The sequence below is a fragment of the Emydura macquarii genome, unplaced genomic scaffold (assembly GCF_026122565.2).
Source record: "Emydura macquarii macquarii isolate MOO-44397 ecotype Brisbane River unplaced genomic scaffold, CSIRO-AGI_Emac_v2 contig_2246, whole genome shotgun sequence".
Classification (NCBI taxonomy): Eukaryota; Metazoa; Chordata; order Testudines; family Chelidae; genus Emydura; species Emydura macquarii.
In genome coordinates this window covers 1,634,164-1,652,137 of record NW_027132383.1, presented here as the reverse complement: position 1 = coordinate 1,652,137, position 17,974 = coordinate 1,634,164, and the positions used below count along the sequence as shown (strand labels likewise).

At 50.1% G+C, this 17,974-nt stretch overlaps 2 protein-coding genes across 2 annotated transcripts in view; one reads left to right on the top strand and one right to left on the bottom strand.

The window, feature by feature from the left end:
• Nucleotides 1-7,900, bottom strand: part of RECQL4 (RecQ like helicase 4) — a 34,837-nt gene extending 26,937 nt beyond the window's left edge. The window contains exons 1-5 of the mRNA XM_067560105.1: nucleotides 7,578-7,900; nucleotides 6,273-6,396; nucleotides 3,712-3,745; nucleotides 2,347-2,456; nucleotides 717-860 (exon numbers count right to left, since the gene is read on the bottom strand). Of these exons, the coding sequence (XP_067416206.1) occupies nucleotides 717-860; nucleotides 2,347-2,456; nucleotides 3,712-3,745; nucleotides 6,273-6,356 (372 nt within the window). The 5' untranslated portion in view covers nucleotides 6,357-6,396; nucleotides 7,578-7,900. The remainder of the gene's footprint in view (nucleotides 1-716; nucleotides 861-2,346; nucleotides 2,457-3,711; nucleotides 3,746-6,272; nucleotides 6,397-7,577) is intronic.
• Nucleotides 7,901-8,669: 769 nt separating this feature from the next.
• LRRC14 (leucine rich repeat containing 14) lies at nucleotides 8,670-16,022 on the top strand. The gene is made up of 4 exons (XM_067560104.1): nucleotides 8,670-8,754; nucleotides 10,199-10,566; nucleotides 12,235-12,873; nucleotides 13,304-16,022. The coding sequence occupies exons 2-4, from the start codon at nucleotides 10,244-10,246 to the stop codon at nucleotides 13,872-13,874; spliced, it is 1,533 nt and encodes a 510-aa protein (XP_067416205.1). The 5' UTR covers nucleotides 8,670-8,754; nucleotides 10,199-10,243; the 3' UTR covers nucleotides 13,875-16,022.
• Nucleotides 16,023-17,974: the final 1,952 nt, after the last annotated feature.

Genomic DNA, 17,974 nt, shown 5'->3' with positions numbered 1-17,974 from the left:
TTTGCAGCATTCATAGGTTTGATTTTCTAATAAGGTTCTCTGAAAATGTGTTGGGAACTTACCCCCGAGGGTTCTCTCTGGAAATGCAGCGGGGCATTCTCCTCGCCTTATGAGAAAGGGCCATAAGTGGCTTTAAGAGGCACCTTCCAGGCTCTCTCCCCACTGCATTCCCTTGCCTGCCATGCAAGCTTCATTTCAAACTGCGCCTGCTTATGCTATCCTTTGGCACATGCTGCCTCTGAGAGCAAGAGAGCTTCTCCTTCTGAAAGGCAGGAAAGGATCAAACTCTTGCTGCATTAGCAGCTGGCCTGAAGCTCACCTAGAAGGCATGAAAAGGAGCTGATTATGCAGGCTGAACCTCTGTACTAAAGGGAAGGGCAGCTGCAGGCTACAGTTCCCAGCATGCAATGCTCCCTCTTGATCCAACCCTGACTCCTGTGGAGTATCACACCCTAAGAGCTGTAGTCCTTCAGGTCTCTACCTCTGCATTAAAGAGAACAACATTATCGAATTCAGGGGATCACACGTTGCCTACCTCTGCTCTTTGGGCCCAGGTATGAGATTCTGCCCTGTGAATCCCATTCAGAGTCTTAGAGCTCAGACTCCTCTCCTAAGCCTCTTACACAAATGCAACCACTTTGGAAGCCAAGGGATTTGTTTATCAGGACACTGAAGTTACCCAAACTTCAAAGGCCCCCATCACTGAGTCATCAGACCTTTGTGGCTGCTCCCAGGTTGGCTTTCAGCTTCATTCCAAAATACTGCACAGACGCCTTTAGTGTGTCACGGTCTTGGTGGCTCAACTTGGGGGCTGCCTGCCCTCGATTCAGATGTGCGCCCCAGCAACCCGAGTCAAGTGCCTTGAATAAAGAGAAACCAGTTAAAGCAAGCTAGAGCACTTCTCTCCGTGCACAAGCATGAGCCAATTAGAGAAAGCACAGGCACATGCTCACTTATATTTGAGACAAGTAGGGGAGGATGAAGAGCCAGAGATCACCTACATATTAATAAATAACACTGTGCTATCTGTCAGCCCTCCCCAGAGGGCAAACGTAGCTGGATGGAAAACATCAGGTCTTCTGGTGTGTATCAACCTGTCATCCTCCGGTGGCTGAAACCTAGAGACGCAAATGCAAATACTGCTAGACAAGGGTATGTTCTGGGAGCAGTAACTGATGGAATGCTAACCTTCTGACCTATTAGATCCCAGACCAGCTGCAAAGGCAATGGTTAATATCTCAGTTGCATAAGAAGAAAAGAATCCTGGATATAGCAGAACATAATTCTGAAATCCTATTGTACATCTCGGTCTATCACAGCCTAGAAGCCTGGGAACACGAAACATGCAATTGACTGGAATCATTCATCATTCCACCAATACAGTGTCTTGTCCTCACGCTCTTTGCACTTTGTTTTCTGGAGTTTTAATCTTTCACCTCAGACTAAAGCCTGGTGTACACCACACAGTTAGATCGACGTAAACTGCCTCATGTCGACCTCGCCGTGGAAGTGTCTTCAGTTAAATCTGGCTCCCACTGACATAAAAGTGCCTCTCTCCAGAGATTTAGTAACTCCTCCTTCCCTGAGTGTTGTACAGTCATGGTTAATGTAATTAGGTTGATGCCGTGTCAGGGTAGACACTGCGTTGCTTATGTCAACTGTTACTGGCCTCCAGGAGCCGTCCCACAATGCCTCACGCTGACAATACAATTAGTACAGGTGCTCCTGGCATGGATGCACACCACTGACCAACGAAGACAAATGTGCGCACACAAGTGATTTAATAACTGCAGTGACTGTATGCCAACATCAATTAGGTCAACGTAATTTTGTAGCGTAGACATGGCCTAACACTGGCTGCTAATGGGACACTTTTCCCTTCAAAGGGCAAGCAAAGCATCTTTCTGCATAGCCAGAATCAATGGAATCTTGTCTGCACATTAACAGGCAGCAGCGCGATCTTAGAAGAGATGCTGCAAAAGTGAACAGGGCTTCAATTCCCCCCCCAACCCTCTCTCATCCCATCTTCAGAAGAGAGAGAGTTCTCTAGGGCAGACAATCCAAATAGCTGTATTGATAGCCTCAGACTTACAGAGGACAATCACTTAGTGTGAAAGCAGGATGGGATTTTGATAAAAAAGGGCTTCTTGAAACACAAATGTTTATCAATAGGAGACAGCCACTGTAGGCCCAATCCTGCAATCCCACCACACCCACAGCTATCAAGTCTGTGCAAGTTCTGCATATACAAGGACTGCAGAATCAGGCCTGCTGTCAGAACTCCAAGAAAGATGTCACTGCAAAGAAGCCGCTGAGCTCAGCAAAGCAGGAGCGTCCCTTGGTTACCTGTTCCACTGGTGGGGTTTCTTTAGCAGCTTGCTGGCAGACTGAGCTGGATTCGGGGAGGCCTTGATGCTCTTTTGCTTGCTTTAGTGCTTTATACTCTCTGTACAGTTCTGTGCGTTAAAACAAGGATTATAAGAGATTTCATAAGGTAGCTGGAACATACCCCATGATCTTATTTTTGTTGGAAAACCCAAGCAGTAATGAGCTAGTAAAGGAAGGCATACTCCCATTCCCAGGAGAACAAGGATTCTGTAGATTTAAGTTTGGAGGAATTGGATTTGTACATCAATAATTATGTCTAAAGACCCTCCCCTGGCTTTGACAGCTAACAGTTTACACTAGCTGGAATTTATAAAAAACCAAAACCATCCTCATCGTTATTTATACAATATTTCATGACTGGCATCAAGATTTGCAAGAGATTGAGAAGTCAACGCATAATATTTGATGACCATATTTCACATCTTAGGCTCGACCCTAAAAACGCACACCTGCTTAAACTTACACACGAGTTGCCCCGCTGAGTTAAACAGACAACTCCCACGTGTAAAATCAATCGTGTAAGTATTGGCAGGATTGGGCCCTAAGTTTTAGTTTCTAAGCATGAAGTAGTATGTGCTGAAATCAAGCCACTCCTCACATGTGTCCCATCAAAGCATACGTCACCCATGTGCCCAGTGGCGGTGCTTTATGGGACTGGGCCTCTAACTACAACTGACTTCAATGGGTATAACTCTGGAATTTCTCCTGCTCCCTGTTGTTTTTGAGTGGAGGGAGAAATCCAAAATTACCGATGTTTGCCAATTAAAAATTAATACTTCCAAGCCTAACGATACATTATTAAAGACTTTGAAACATTTCAAGTCTAAGATTGAATACTGTTCTCTCGTCTCTTTAAATACATTTCAACTTTAAATGCCTGTTTTCTATATTCTGTCATAATTTTAATTAGTAATAGTAATAATGTTATAGTAATATATATAGTAATAATTTTACTCTCATCTAGCATCTTCCAAGGATCTCAGAGTGCTTTATTTAAACGCATATAACTCCCAGTGAAGCAGGGCTGCAGCATCTCAAGTTCACAAAAGGGGAAACTGAGGCAGATAGTTTAGGTAACTTACCCAAGGTCACAGGGAAAGTCTGAGGCAGAGCTGTACAGGGAAGAGGGGGAGCCAACTAACTTACCGATCACCTGAGGGAAAGGAGAGCTTTTCCCAGGACAGTTATAGCAAAGGCCTTATCTCCGCGGCAGTCGATGGTGATTTTCCCCCTGGGCTGACCCCTCATTAGTGACACAAGCACACACTCCCTTCACCCTGGGGAGCAGCTGTGCCGTTTGGGGGGTTTATAGCTCACACTTACTCTTGGTCTCCTCTGGAGCCGTTTCCATATCGGTCTGTAAAACAAATGCCAAACTATGAGGCATTAACCACAGAAGGAGTTGTGTTTAGAGTGAGGCTCCATCCCTCCCACTTGCCCCTGTGGCTCCTTCTCCCACTTGGAACCCCCGTCCTCTCCCTGTGCACAAAGTGCCCGAAGCATCCTGCTTCAAGGACTCCTGAGAATCCTTCTGTTCTGCATTGCATTCCAGCAGGAATGACCACCCGCCGCTCCATGTTTATCCTGCATGGCTCTTGCTCATACCTTTACACTGCAAGCTTTTGGGGACAGAGCCTCACTCCACCTTTCATCTGGTGAATGTGACCCACTGCACAGAACTGTGTACATATCAGTGAGTTGTATAACCAAGTGATACCATCCCATCCAGTTCCTAATTCAGAGGTGTAGTAACAGGCCAGGTCTCCAGATGAAGATGGCAGAAGTCACATTAATAACTCTTACCACATAGCACTTTTCACATATAAAGCCCGTTCCACACATTTTGGTAACCTCTCTACTCCCTGAGAAGTAGCAGAGTATCATCTTCATGTTACAGATGGGGAAACGGAGCCACAGAAAGCCTCAGAGACTTAGACAACAGAGGGAGCCAATGGCGAACCATCTTAGCAGTTCCCAGACCACTAGATGATACTGCCTCAACCTCCTTGAAAGGACATACATTACTGCACAGTTAAAGAGAACTGGGGCTTCCATTTCTCAGCCTTTATTACTTGACAAAATTCAGGGAGGGTTTTTTTTTTTTTTGGCAGATGCACAGAAAAGGAAAAGACCAATTTTCTATGCAGCCCAATATTTAATTATTTTCTTTTAAAACATTTATGGTGCCCTGGAGATTGATGTCCCCTATTGATGCACAGTGCAAGAATGGGCTGTTATAAACAAATAAATAGTGACTTAAGACCTTGATCCTGCAAACACTTATGCACGTACTTCACTGTGTTTTAAGTGAAGTTAATGGAGCTAAAATATACATATGCAGTATCTGCATCACTTTGGACTTGCTGATCTGTCATCCAGAGTCTTATGCAGCTGAACTGCACTCTGTTCCACTTAGACTGTAAGGTCCTTGAGGCAGGGAGAATTGTACAGTTCTCTGCCACCTGCCATTAGGATATCTGTGACATCTATCCCATTGGCAGAGAAGCCAGGATGTCCACAGATCAGATTTTCCAGGTTCTTAGAGGACATAGAACCTAGATGACACTATCTCCCTCCTGATGCAAGATTGGTTTTAATGCAGATTAGTTAGCTAATATCTATATAGCCCTTTGAAAATACCAGTTCTTTGTCCTTACTAATTTCTCAGTTTTGTAGTCAGACACTGGACCAAGGAGCTCTGCACAGGTGCAGGGTCCAACCACGTGAATCTGACTGCAGAATCAGGGCATTCATGCACTATTATGATTGCTAGTGTCTTATCCAGTCTAGTTTTACAGGTGACCTAAACGGAAGGAAAAATAGATTTTTGCACTTTCCTGCTTCTTTATGAAAAGATTCAAAGAAATTCTACTCGGTTGTTATCCTTAAAAATATCAGGAATGTCAAGTCTCACCTCTCTGAGAGATGCAGATCAGCAGCTCTCTCAGCCCTTACCTTTAACAAAAGAGTTTTTCTTCCAACCATTAAGAGAGCTGGAGTTACACAGAGGTTAGCAAAAAAAGTTTTAAACTGGGAGAATAGAAGTCACTTCCCTTCTAAATTAATCCAGTTTCACACTTCCTTGATATCTCTGAAGTCAAGAACCTGCTAGTTCTCTAGTCATCCACAGAGTCTTCCAAGGTAGACAAAACCTGAATTTCTAATGTTAAAATAAACAGGGAGAAAACCAAACCCTCCCCACCATTTAACAGAAACTTTGCAGGCCTCCTCTATGCAACATAGAGCACCACCTAGCACAATGGAGCCTGGCTCCACTGGGGCCTCCAGATATTATCAATATCCAAATAAATAATAACCTTTGAATCTCTCAAGTGACAGGATTTCCTCCAATCCCCCGGAGAGGCCATCCTACATACCCATTATTAAGCAAAAACAATGAGAGTCCTGTAACACCTTAAAGACTAACAAATTTCTGCGGGCATAAGCTTTCATGGGCTGCAGCTACAGGACTCTTGTTGTTTTTGCTGCATACAGACTAACACAGCTACCCCTCTGGAACTTTTCACCCACTGTTAAGATTTTTTCCTCAATTCTCAGTCATAAATTTCCCCTCTTCTTGTCATCCCGTCCCTTCAATTTATGCCTCCTTCATACCACCTTAAACAATTCCTGGCTCTTCTTGGCATTTGAACTTGCAGACAGTTGGCACACCAGGATGTTTGCTCAGCCACGCTCTGCAGATTAAGTTCTTTTAATCTTTCCTCAAATCAATGCAGAGAGCAGCAGAGTCACATAATCCCTAGCACAGATGAGCACTGGCCTATTTAAACCCGTTCTTCTCTTTCCTGGATTTGTCTTTTGCAAGGCTACTCTTAAACCTCTGATTCCTTGAATCTAATTCCCTCCAGTCCCTGCATAGATACCTTGTTCGGTTTCCTCTGGTGCTCCTGAAGAAATGTCATCTCCCATTTTTTCAGCAGGACCTTGACGTCGTTGTATCTGTCCATGGCTCCGAAGGCCTGGCCCTGCTCTGAAGAGCTTCACCAGCTGTAAATATTGCACAGGTCTTCAAATTAATCCTCTCCAGAACTAGCCATTTGAAGCTTTATTAGCAAGAGTCAGATATCCCCACTGCTTTCTGGTGAATACTAATGCAGTAGTCATACAAGCACCTTCTATAGGCAAATACAAGGGGAATGTCAGTGTAATGTAAGGCCCAGGCTCTGACCACTTTAGCCATAGCAGAGGACTGCCACATCTGGCAGGAACCTGCACGTTAACCCTTACGTCATTGTGGGTACTTTGCAAGAGGATTAATACCCTTGATAGAGTCTCAAGTGGTTCACGCTGTCTGTGCCCCACAAACAGGGCAAATGGATACATCCCACTATGGTATGAAATCAGTGCAGTCTACTGCTTCACTTCCTGTCCCAAACTGAGTGGTGTTACAGAGCTCCCACGTTCCACTCCAGAAGGCAGTGCAGTATTCTCACAGCTCCAGGCAACCGAACCAGCATCTCCCCTCAGTGACTCAGCAAAGACACCCACTCTCGGGCTTCCAGCTCCACAGCTGATGCTTCTCTCGGGTGGAGGGCCTGCATCTCTTTGCAGCGGGACCAAGGTATTCTCAGGCTGAACAGTTCCCTGCCTTCGCTGTGTATTTCCCAATAAAGACAGTCTGGTTAAACAGACCTGCTTGCTTTCTCTTCAGAGACTGATAACAGAGTAGTTGCTACATAAGTTACCACGCAGAGCTTTCTAAGCAAGCCTACTTTATTCGTAAGGTAACAAGCATTACAGGGAAAACATATTAAAACAACCTACACACATGCTAATAAGCTTATCAGAGTTCACTCCAACTCTAATGTGGGTTCTGGCAGGATAAGCACTTCACCTCTCCTCCCTCAGGGAGTCCTTTTGTTTACAAGTTCATCAGAGCTTCAACTCAGAACAAGCATCCTCATCACAAGTTCAGTCCACCCTCTTATACAGATCCAGGGGTCTTTGATCTGGAGTTTCCAGAAGCAAGTAATTAGTATACAAGGGGTTTCTCTCCCCAGGACAAACCTTGGTAAACATTGGCAAACACCTGGTAGAGCACTCAGAGGTAACTCACTGCCCCAGCCCAGGTGTGCACCAGGGAATCACTATCTTCATGTCACAGATAGAGGGGGTGGGGGAAATGAGGGCAAGTCTCTACACTCCAAAATTAAGTCGACCGAAGTTACCTCGCTGCACGGCCACCACGGTAACTGAATCGCTTTTACACGGCCACACTATGCTCCTTGCGTCGGCAGTCTGTGTCCTCACCAGCAGCGCTTGCACTCATGTAACTGTCGGCGAGGGGCGCTGGGGGATGGCTTCTGAATGGCAGCCACGGTCCATGGGTCCACTGCGTCGCCCCAACTACTCTCTGCCCGAAGCACTACGTCGCCGGCGGACATGGAGTTGGTATGTTGGCAGAGCGGACAAGGGACATCGGTGGGAGCCAGGCTGCAGTGTAGACGCTTACAGAGGTAGGTCGAGGTCAGCTGCCTTACATCAGCCTAACGCCGGGGTGTAGAGCAGGCCTGAGGCACAGAGGGAGAGACTTCACCAGGGTGGCGCAGCCGCTCAGTGGCAGAGCTGGCGATAGAACCCAGGAGTCCCCAGGAGTCCGGGACAAACACCCCTCCCACCTGAGGGGAACCCCGGTGTTCGGGACCCCCCGCCCCCACCCACCTGAGGGGAACCCCGGTGCTCGGGACCCCCCCGCCCCCACCCACCTGAGGGGAACCCCGGTGCTCGGGACCCCCCCGCCCCCACCCACCTGAGGGGAACCCCGGTGCTCGGGACCCCCCGCCCCCACCTGAGGGGAACCCCGGTGTTCGGGACCCCCCCCACCCACCTGAGGGGAACCCCGGTGTTCGGGACCCCCCGCCCCACCCACCCCCCCACCCACCTGAGGGGAACCCCGGTGTTCGGGACCCCCCGCCCCCACCCACCTGAGGGGAACCCTCCAGAGCCCAGGCCCACGCCCCGCCCCCGCGTGAGAAGGAACCCAGGCGTCCGGGCTCGGAGCCGCGAGAAGTCCCGGACTCACCGCGCTCCGGCTCCCGCACAAACCTCCCGCCTGCCCGGCGCGCCGACCAATGGGAGCGGCCGCAGCGGGACGGACGAGGCCGCTGCCCAATCCCAGCCCCCATCGCCAAGGAAACGCAAGGGAGCGGGAGGGAGGGAAGGACCCGCCTCGCCATGCCGGAAGACGTCGGGCGGGCACGCCCCGCCGTCAGCGCGCACACCCGGAAGTGCGGTGGCTTCTCTCAGCGGGTGGGGGAGGGGCCTGCGGAGCCCGGAGCGGCTCCGAGGGGGGAGGGAGGCCGGCCGAGAGCGCGCGCGGGCCGGGGCCTGGCCGGTGGGGAGACGGTAAGGGCCGGGGGGTGGGGCTCCTCGCGCCGGGCGGGGCGGGGCGTCAACCCCGGGGAGAGTTGGGGGGGATGCGGGGACGTGAACCCCACTGGGGCCGGGCTCTGGGGTAAGTGGGGTGCGACCCCCCCCGGGGGTAGGGGAGGGTCTGGAATAGGTGGGGCATGAGCCTTATGGGGGGAGGGGCATTAGCCTTATGGGGGGAAGGGGGAGCCCCCCTCCTTGGGGCTGAGCCCCTCCTAGGCAGTAGTGTGGGGGCGGGGTGTGTGCGGGGGGTGACTCCCCCCTCCCCCCTGCGGCACCGGGCCGTTCCCCAGACGCTGCCCCGGGGGGGGGGGTTGTCCCTCCGCTGCTGCCCTCTGCCCCCCACGTCGCCGGGAAAGGGGCGGCGGGTCCTCTTCCCCTCCCCCCCGCAACCCCCCCCCCCGCTGCCCCGCTCACCCCCCGTGCTGATGCCTCCCGCAGCAGCTCCTTGGCCGCTTCCAACAGAACCGGGCCCAGGGGAGCAGCTTCCCCTGCAGGGGGGCTGGGGCTCGGTCAGAGGAGGCTCCCCCAGCATTTTGGGACAGCAGCAGCTGGGGAGAGCTGCCCCCTCTTGTTGGTCACTAGGCTGTGGTCCAGTCTCCTCCACCGGTGACTGCCTGAATCCCAGCCTCTCCTGGTCGAGCTGTCCCTCTGCCCTTCTCCTGTGACTTGGAGCAGGAAATAAAAGGAAGGGGCTATGGGAGCGCTACAGGGCTCAGAGGTTATCCTTGTTGAGCGTCCCCCTGTGTGTGCCACTGACCAGCCTCCGCGGTGTGGGAGATGGCCAGGATTTGGTGCCAGAGTTCGCTGGACCACCCCGTGATGTTATGGCCAAGTGCAGGGGGATGAGGCGTGGGTGGGCCGTGTTGTGCAGTGGGGGCTGTGCTGCTGGCAATGGAGCTGGTTGGTTTGAGAAGGGTGCACTAGAATGCCTCTTGCTCTGTGTTTGGTCTTTCGTTACTTGAACCTCCCGCATCTGTGGCTGAAACCCTCTGATGCCCAGATTGTTTGACTGAACAGGTGGAGCAAGGCTGCTGAAGGGCCATGAGGAGTCGCTGTCCCATCCCATTTAGAATATTACAATCATAAGGTTAGAAGGGTCTGCAATGGTCATCTAGTCCAACCGCCTGACCTAACTTCCTTGCTTTCTGTCTGGATCAGCATAAGGAGACAAGGGTGGAACAAACCAGCATGTAGGTGGGGGCCAAGTGGTAATCTGAGCAGGAGATGCAGAATAGGTCAGAGGAGGATGGGGTAGGTCTCTCCTGCCCACCCACACTGCAGCTGCAGGGAGCAATGCAACAGCTGGTTGATTGGTGGTGAAAGTCCAGGATCTCTTCAGGAGAGTTGCCCTGCTGATGGAGAGTTGCGGTGGGTCCTAGGGACAAGTGTATCACGAGGTGTTTGTCTTCTCTTTCAGTGGTTCCGTGGAGCTGGGGCTCTTGCTTGCTGCCTCCCCGCAGCCATGCACTCCCTTGTGTTCCTCTGTGCACAGAAGGTGGTTTCCCACCACTCCACGGTGCGCGGTGCCTTGGAGTTCATCCCAAAGGAGTTGTATCCCGTCTTGTTCAAGGCAGCCTTCATGGACAAGAGGACCCTTGTGCTACAAGACCTGGTGCAGATGTGGCCTTTCCCAGTACTCAGTTTTCAGAAGCTTTTGCGAAAGTGTCAGCACTGTGACCGTGCTCTGCTTCAGGAAAAGCCCAACAAGCTGTGTGTGCAGACTGTCATCCTGGGAGTGGTGACCTACCTGAATGAGGCTCTAGAAGATCGACTCCGCAGCCAAAGGTACCTGTCAGCACACAGCTCATCACCTACCAAAAGGGTCACATACTAATGAGACTAAACCATATTAGGGGGAGGCTGGGGAGAAGACGTCTAGTAACACACTAACACAGGGGTTCTCAAACCTTTTTTGCTGCGTCCTCTTTCGAAAATAGTTCAGGCTGTGACGACCCTCCTCCCAAAACAAGTGATACTAAATTACTGTGCATACTCACAGGAGCACTGAATGAAGCATCTAATCATCCCTGCAGTCAAAGGCACTGAAGCCTTTCAAAAAGTGTAAAGCAACAGTTTCCAGGAATAAATATAGTATGTGGACATTTAAGAAACACGTTTTCTGGGGGAAAAATAGACAACAGGTTACAGTTTGGGGAGCTGGAAGCCTTTTCCAGTGATTGTGGCAATAATCATAACATTGTCCAAAGATTGTGGCTTTATACACAACTATATACAAACAAGTATCTGGCCACCTAATGCGAGTGGCGCTGCTGTTTTGAAGCACACACTTTTTTCAATCGTGGCTCCAGGGAACTGAGGCGGACCCTAAAATGTCCTCCGCGTTCAGTTTTCATTTTTGAAATATGAACAATTGTCTGTGACTTGGTGTTGCCACCCTTACTTCTGCACTGCCTTCAGAGCTAGGTGGTCGGAGAACAATGGCTGCTGTAGCCCCTCCCCTTGAGCTCCCCCTGCCCCCAGCAGTGTCCTCTATTTGGCAACTTGAAATATGGAAACCCTAGCAAAGGATCTGAAGGTTACCGCGATATTTTTTTGTGATCTGGTGACACCCTTACAATAGCCTTGCAACCCCTTTTTGGGTCGGGACCCCCAGTTTGAGAAGCACTGCACTAACATGTTAAATGGTATTGGCCTGAGGCCCATTAGTACAGCCCACAGTGGTGATCCACTAGGGTTGAGACAAGCTTTGCCTTTGTTCTTGGTTGTGTGACAAGAAAATGTGGTGGCTTCCATAATGAGCTTATAGCCCAAATTGAAGTGGTGCTCTGTGTCCTTCTGGAGGAAGAGCTGCTGATCTGAGGTGCTGGAGGCTGACTTAAATCCTGGGTGGACTAAGTGTTCCACGTGTCTTCCCATGACTCTCAGGTAGCAGCCGCTTGCTAAATCCCTCCTCTGGCTCCTCGCATGTGACTGTGCTGCAGACAATGCTTTGGAAGCAGGCTCTGTGGTCTTTATGCACGTGCTTTCTCTGCAGTGTGGCACTACTGTTGAAGCGCTAACCCGTACGCAGCATTAAATAACAGCCATTTGTCAAGTGACAGGCTATAAGCAGCTTTGGGAGGTGGGACTCAGTTCTGTAATTCCTGCCGGTGAGCCACTGGTCTTATCCATCTTACAAGATGAGCATTGCTCTATTCCCTTCAGAGAGGGAAGGGAGGGAATGGTCTTAAATCTCAGTCTAGCTTAATTGATATGCAATGCTTTGTTTTACAAAGGCCCTGCCACGGAAGGCTGTGAGGTTCGCTGGATAGGGGCTTGGAGTGGAAATCAGGAGACCTGGATTCTAGTCCCTGCTTTATGGCCCTGGGGTTTCCTCCTCTGTGGCCCTGTATAGGGAACAATCCCTGCCGTGGCTGGGTGAATGAAGTAGGTTACCCAATAGGTCTTTTCACTCTTCTATCTTTGCTCATTTTTTCTTGTCTCCCCCAACAGGAGGCAGCGCCTGCAGATCCTGGACATGACGGGGCTTCAGGATGATGGAATAGACCAGGGCCCAGAAAGCATGAGCCTGTGGTCCAGGACGGTGACTCTGGCGAAAGCCTGCATCGACGTGTCCAAACACCAGAGCAAGTGCACCAAGCGCACCTTGAAGCGGAGGAAGGGCCCCTACAGCAGCTCAGTGGCTCTGCCGCTGCCGCAGCCTGTTTCTGTAGATGTCCATGTGGATCTCTTCGTGAACAGCACCTCCTATGGAGTCCTTAAAGACGCCTTGCAGAACAACGCCAACAGCGTGCTGCGGCTGAAGTGCCGGGACTTCCGGGCTGAGGAGCTGCCCATTGCAAGTACAGTGGGGCTCCTGGAGTTCTTGGATCCCACGGGTGTTCGGCAGGTGGATCTGAGATTCAATAACCTGGGGCTGTCTGGCCTGAGGGTGATTCTCCCTCACATGGCAAAGTTCACCAACCTGGTCAGCCTGAAGCTGCCCTACAGCAACATTGATGTGCGACGGCTCTCAGCAGGAATGGAAGGAAGCCTCCACTACTTCGCCACCCAGCTCAGTAGATTGTCCTGTCTCAAGGAGCTGAATTTGGGCTCCTCCAGGCTTTCCGGAAAACTAAGGCAACTGCTGGGGTAAGCTGTTTGTAGGGCAGAGGGGGCCCGGCTGAGGGCTGCGCTGGCAATTTGACAGGCGTGTGAGTGACTGTAATAGACCAGGTCACGGCTCTTCTGTGACCCGTGGAGACTACAGGTCCCATCATGCAATGGTCCATCTTGATCAGAGAAGCTTCTTTGCATGTTGGGACTTCTGCAGCCTCCTTTAATGTGAAAGTGTGGTCAATGCACTGCCGGTCCCATCATGCAATTCTCTGAGCATCCAGGCTTTTTAACTAGCGTTAGGGACATTCTTCACCATATGAGTCTGAACCTTTAATGTAGGTCTTGATTTGGCCGTGAGCTACCTGGTGGTGTGGCCGTTTCCAACCATTTTGGTTTCTGTCCTCTGCGAGCTACAGTAATTCTCTGAAATGGAACTTATGCTTACAATCTTTCTTCTCACCAGTGATTTGCAGGGTCCCTTGGAAAGCCTGGAGCTGGCCTTCTGCTACCTGCTCCCCAATGACCTCGCCTACCTTTCCCAAAGCCTTCACACCCCCACCCTGAAGAAGCTGGACCTCAGCGGCAACAACTTGTCTGACTCGCTTCTCCAGCCCTTCCAGCATCTCCTAGAAGAGGCCGCCTCATCCCTGCTCCACCTGGACATCATGGAATGCCGCCTGATGGATATCCACCTGGAGTCGCTTCTTCCCGCCCTGTGCCGCTGCTCTCGACTTCGCTACCTGGGCGTGTTTGGCAACCCCCTCTCCACGCGGGGGCTAAAGAACTTGCTGCAGAAGACCATGGGCCTGCTGTACTTGCAACTTGTCATTTACCCCTACCCTGTGGACTGCTACAGTGAGAACCTGCCTTGGCCCCCCACCTCCTCTAACCTCTTGAATGGCTCTGTGGATGAAGAGAAGTTCTCCAGGGTGAGCGCTGAGCTGCAGCAGATGCTGCTGAGTGCAAGCAAGGCTGACACTGTCTGGACCACGAACTTATGCAGACACAATACCCTAGATTATTTTAACTTGTAGCTCATCAGGGATGCATAATGAAGGAGGAAACAAACTCTGGTCAGGCTGATGGGTTTTAATGCCCCATCAAAGCTGTGCAATTCAGCGGATGCAGCAACAACACGTTTATACACTTTAACAGCATCTGTTTAGTGCATGAATTCAAATGGAAATTCTCTTCTCCCCTTCTGCACCTCCATTCTGTAAAGGTGAGATTAAAGCTGCCAGGCTCTATGCCTTTTTATCCAAGGCTTATCCCAGATAGTGCCATTGCTGTCCTGTTTTGCTGTGCCAACGACCCCTTTACCTTATGCCGGTTCTTACATGCCCCTTACATGTCTCTAGTGTAGCCCTGCAGGATTCTTAGCAAAGTGTGCTAGCAAGAGTGAAAATCCAGCAGCCCAACAATTAGAAGGCCCCCTTCTAAAAACACCAATCCTTTTCTAGCGTCTGAGCAGTCTGCTCTTCTCTTTCCCTGTGTGGAGTACCTCAGCTGAAAACCTCTCACCACTTCTCTTCCAACGTATCCCATCATTCTCTCACACGTGTGTGTAGGGCTTAGAAATTTTATCTGTCATCTAGTAGCCAGAGCTCTAAACCTACTAGCCAGACAGATTTGAAAGATGGGGAGCCCTGTATTTAGGGACAGACAGTTCTACTGTCCTCCCCCTCAGCTTTCTGGCTGCTGCGAGTGGGGTGTCTTGTGCTACTCTGCCCCTCCCCCAGCCTTCGCTTTGGAGTTCCCCTGAACTGAATATTTCCTCTCTCTGCTGTTGCCTGAAAGTTTCCTAAGATGCAGCAAAATACAATTGACCCAGTTCTTATCCATTTCACAGTTACCTACAGAGTATAGGGGTGGTGAAACTGACAGCACCCCTGTCAGTTTTCACTGTGCTGCTGCTGCATGGCAGGTCTGAGTAGCAGCAGAGGCATTGGCGTTGTATGCAAACTGTTTACACCCCGCTTGTATGCAGAAGGCTTTCTTCACAACTGGAAAGACAAGAAACCTTTTTTTAAAATTAGTGCTTCGATCCTGCAGAAGGTGATTCTGGTATGTTTACCAGCATGGGCAGATGGAGTTTTTCAGCTTGGTGTAGGGTCTGAATCTCTCTTCCCCTTCCCTGTACTCTCGCTTTTTCTCCATTTGAAGAATGCTTTCTCCTTGGAAAGCCTCATTACCTGGCCAAGTAGGTAGTGTTGCAGTCACAGATAAAGCTTAAGTCCTGTTCTCTCCACTGAGACCTACTTCACCTCTAAACAACTTGTCCATCTTCTCTCCCTAAAATATTCCCCTGGCTTGGCGCACACCCAGTGCTATTTCTCCCTGGTCAGTCTATCCACTCGCTCCAACTTTGTGAGGACAGCTTTTGCTGATACCTCTTCACGTCTCCTCCTTTCAGCTGCTGGTCTCCTATCGCCTTGAATATCAGACTTTTGGTGTCAAAGGCCCTCACCTCAAACTAGAACTTTTACTAAGTACTAAAAACATCCCCTAGGGAACAACCCTGCATTAGCTGAGCGGGGTCATAATAGATCTCTTCCATTTAATTTATACTCTCGGTTTCTGCATACCTTTCCACACTCAAGCCCTGCAGCTATCTGGTTCCCTTCTAGGGCGGGTTTGTTGCTATCTGTCTAACTTATGTCTGAAAGGGGCTTCTTTTTTCTCTCTTCTGTAAAATCCCACAAGGTTACTTTCATGACCCTCTGTCCTGTTTACCTGCATAATCATTTTAAAGCTCCTTTTTGCTTTAACTCATGCCGATGATACATATTCTACTGCACACATTACTTGACACCTTCAATGATCCCTGTCTTGACCTGTTAAAATTCTGGCTTCATTTTAACTCCCATCAGTTTAAAGTCTTCAAGACCCAACTGTTTCTCTTGGGCAAGAGGACCCGCCCTCACATCCAGCTCGGCTCTTGACACACACTTTTGTTTCTGCTGTCCGTAACTTTGGTATAATCATGCCCAATGGGGGGTTAATTTTGTGAGACTGCCCAGCTATGGGACTTTGAAAGCTAGTAACTCATTACTTCAGCACAGTACCCTTGATCGGTGTTACCTGGGCTCCCCCTCTGCTTAAATTCTCCTTTTACCTTAGCTAATGAGTGCAGCCCCTCTCCAAAATCCACTTACCTCTGTGTATGTCCTCTGTTTAGCAGTCCCATCCTCAGACAACTCCATTAGGTCCCTGCACATCCAAGATTAAGATCCAGTTAAAAATATGCTTTGTAAAGACTCTAACTGGCCATCCTGTCTCACTTCCACACACACCCACCCACCCCTTCCCTGCTTGTTTAAAGCTGGCCTCCTCTCTGGCCTTTCATACAATCTCCATACTCCAGTCTCTCTTCATAGGAAAGACACTCTACAAAATAAAGTGTCTTCTGACCCAGGGGACTTTCCCCCTGTAACAGCTATTTAACTGGCTGCCCTTTGGCAGAGGTCACTCTGCTGTTGTTGGACACACTTGGTTGAGTCAAGACTGTTCTGGAGCCACTTTCTCTTTCTGCCACCTCCCCCTGTGCAAATGACATGGGAAAACAAGCTCAGTGTCGCATTCATGGTGAAGACATCGCTGCAGGAGCTGCCAGCAGCAACACAATGTGAGAGCAAAGCCCTGGTTCAGATAAGTTTTGGCCATTAGAATCATAGAAATGTAGGGCTGGAAGGGACCTCAGGAAATCAAGTCCAGCTCCCTGTGCTGTGTGTCAGCCCCAGGACTCCAGAGCTCTTTCCCCTTTAGAGAAGGGAAGAGACATTTATGGGCATGTCTGACACTGGAGCTGGTAGCACACGTCCCAGCATGAGCAGACAGATGCTTGCTAGCCATGCTCAAGCTCACATACTGAAAGTAGCAATGTAGCTGGGAGTGGCGGGTCAGGCTAGCTACCCAAGTATGTCCCCAGGGGGTCCGGGTTTGTAATCAGGAAGCCAGACGGAGCCTCCACCCATGCTGGCCTGGTTACACTGCTAGTTTTAGTGTGCTAGATACCTGAGCTGCGAGCATGCTCCCTCCCAGCTCCAGTGCAGGTGTACGCTAAACGTGTCTCCCTCTCTGTCAGCTTCCGGCTCCTCCTCCCATTCGTGGCCTTGCCCGCACCTCCCTCCTTCATGTCCTTCTCCTCACTTCTCCACACACTTTTTCATCCTGCCCCGCAAGCTGCTCTGTCCCCTCACCCTTGGTCTGTCTTTCCATCATTTCTGTTTCAGATTCATGGAGCAGGCACTTTGTTGGATGGCTACGCACCTCCATTACTCTAGACCCTTTGCAGCGATGAAATATCTTTTACATTCCCTTCCTGCCAGAGAGCATCTCCTCATGGACTGCTGTGAGCCTCTCACTCTAGCCAAGTGCCGCAGTGGCTACTGATGGTTCAACCAGTGTTTATTTTTTGGAAATGATCTCGCATTTGTACCACAGCCTCACAGCTAGAAGGGATCCCATGGTGTTTTACAGACTATGCACAAGAGATTGCCTCATTTGCTGATGACATGCAGCCACCTCGGGGGTGAAACACGCCAGACATTCAACAGCCCAACAACACGTTAGGACACAACTGAACAATGCTGTGTCTAGTTAAAACCCAGGAGGGGATGCAGGGAGGCAGAATGTCATTGCAGAGGTTGGAATTTGATCAGTACACTGGTGTTTCAACGCTTGGATAAAGCACTATGAGAACTCAGCAGGATCTTGGTTGTGTGTGTCCTTGGAAATGGAATTGCCATGTTTGCTGCCGTGGCTGGAGCCTACAATAGCCAATTTCTCCAAGCATTGAAATGGGAGGAGGGAACTAGCCCTTCACGTTTCAAACAGGTGGGTCAGGGCAGAAGAGACGCTTCTCGCATTTGCAAACTGTTGCCAGGAAAATCAGGCAAGCCGCTGTTTCAAGTCTGAGTCTAAGGGGCCAAGTGTTCAAACAAAAACGTGGTATCCCTTCAAAACCAAACAGAGCGTACCCTGCTCCATGATGCCCTATGGGACACTCTCCCACTCGGATCTTTCCAGAGGGTAGGTGGGAGTTCTGCCCGTAGGTTGCAGTCATGATCATGAGACCAAACGGTGGAGAACAGTCTGAAGAGCAACTTCTTTGGGGCTTGTTAATCCGCAGCAA

What these genes read in the sequence shown, in the direction of transcription:
- LRRC14 (XM_067560104.1), top strand. Translation starts at nt 10,244, where the DNA reads ATGCACTCCCTTGTGTTCCTCTGTGCACAGAAGGTGGTTTCCCACCAC. An exon ending in GATCGACTCCGCAGCCAAAG is followed by an intron (nt 10,567 to 12,234) that starts GTACCTGTCAGC and finishes CTCCCCCAACAG; the next exon opens with GAGGCAGCGCCTGCAGATCC. An exon ending in AAACTAAGGCAACTGCTGGG is followed by an intron (nt 12,874 to 13,303) that starts GTAAGCTGTTTG and finishes TCTTCTCACCAG; the next exon opens with TGATTTGCAGGGTCCCTTGG.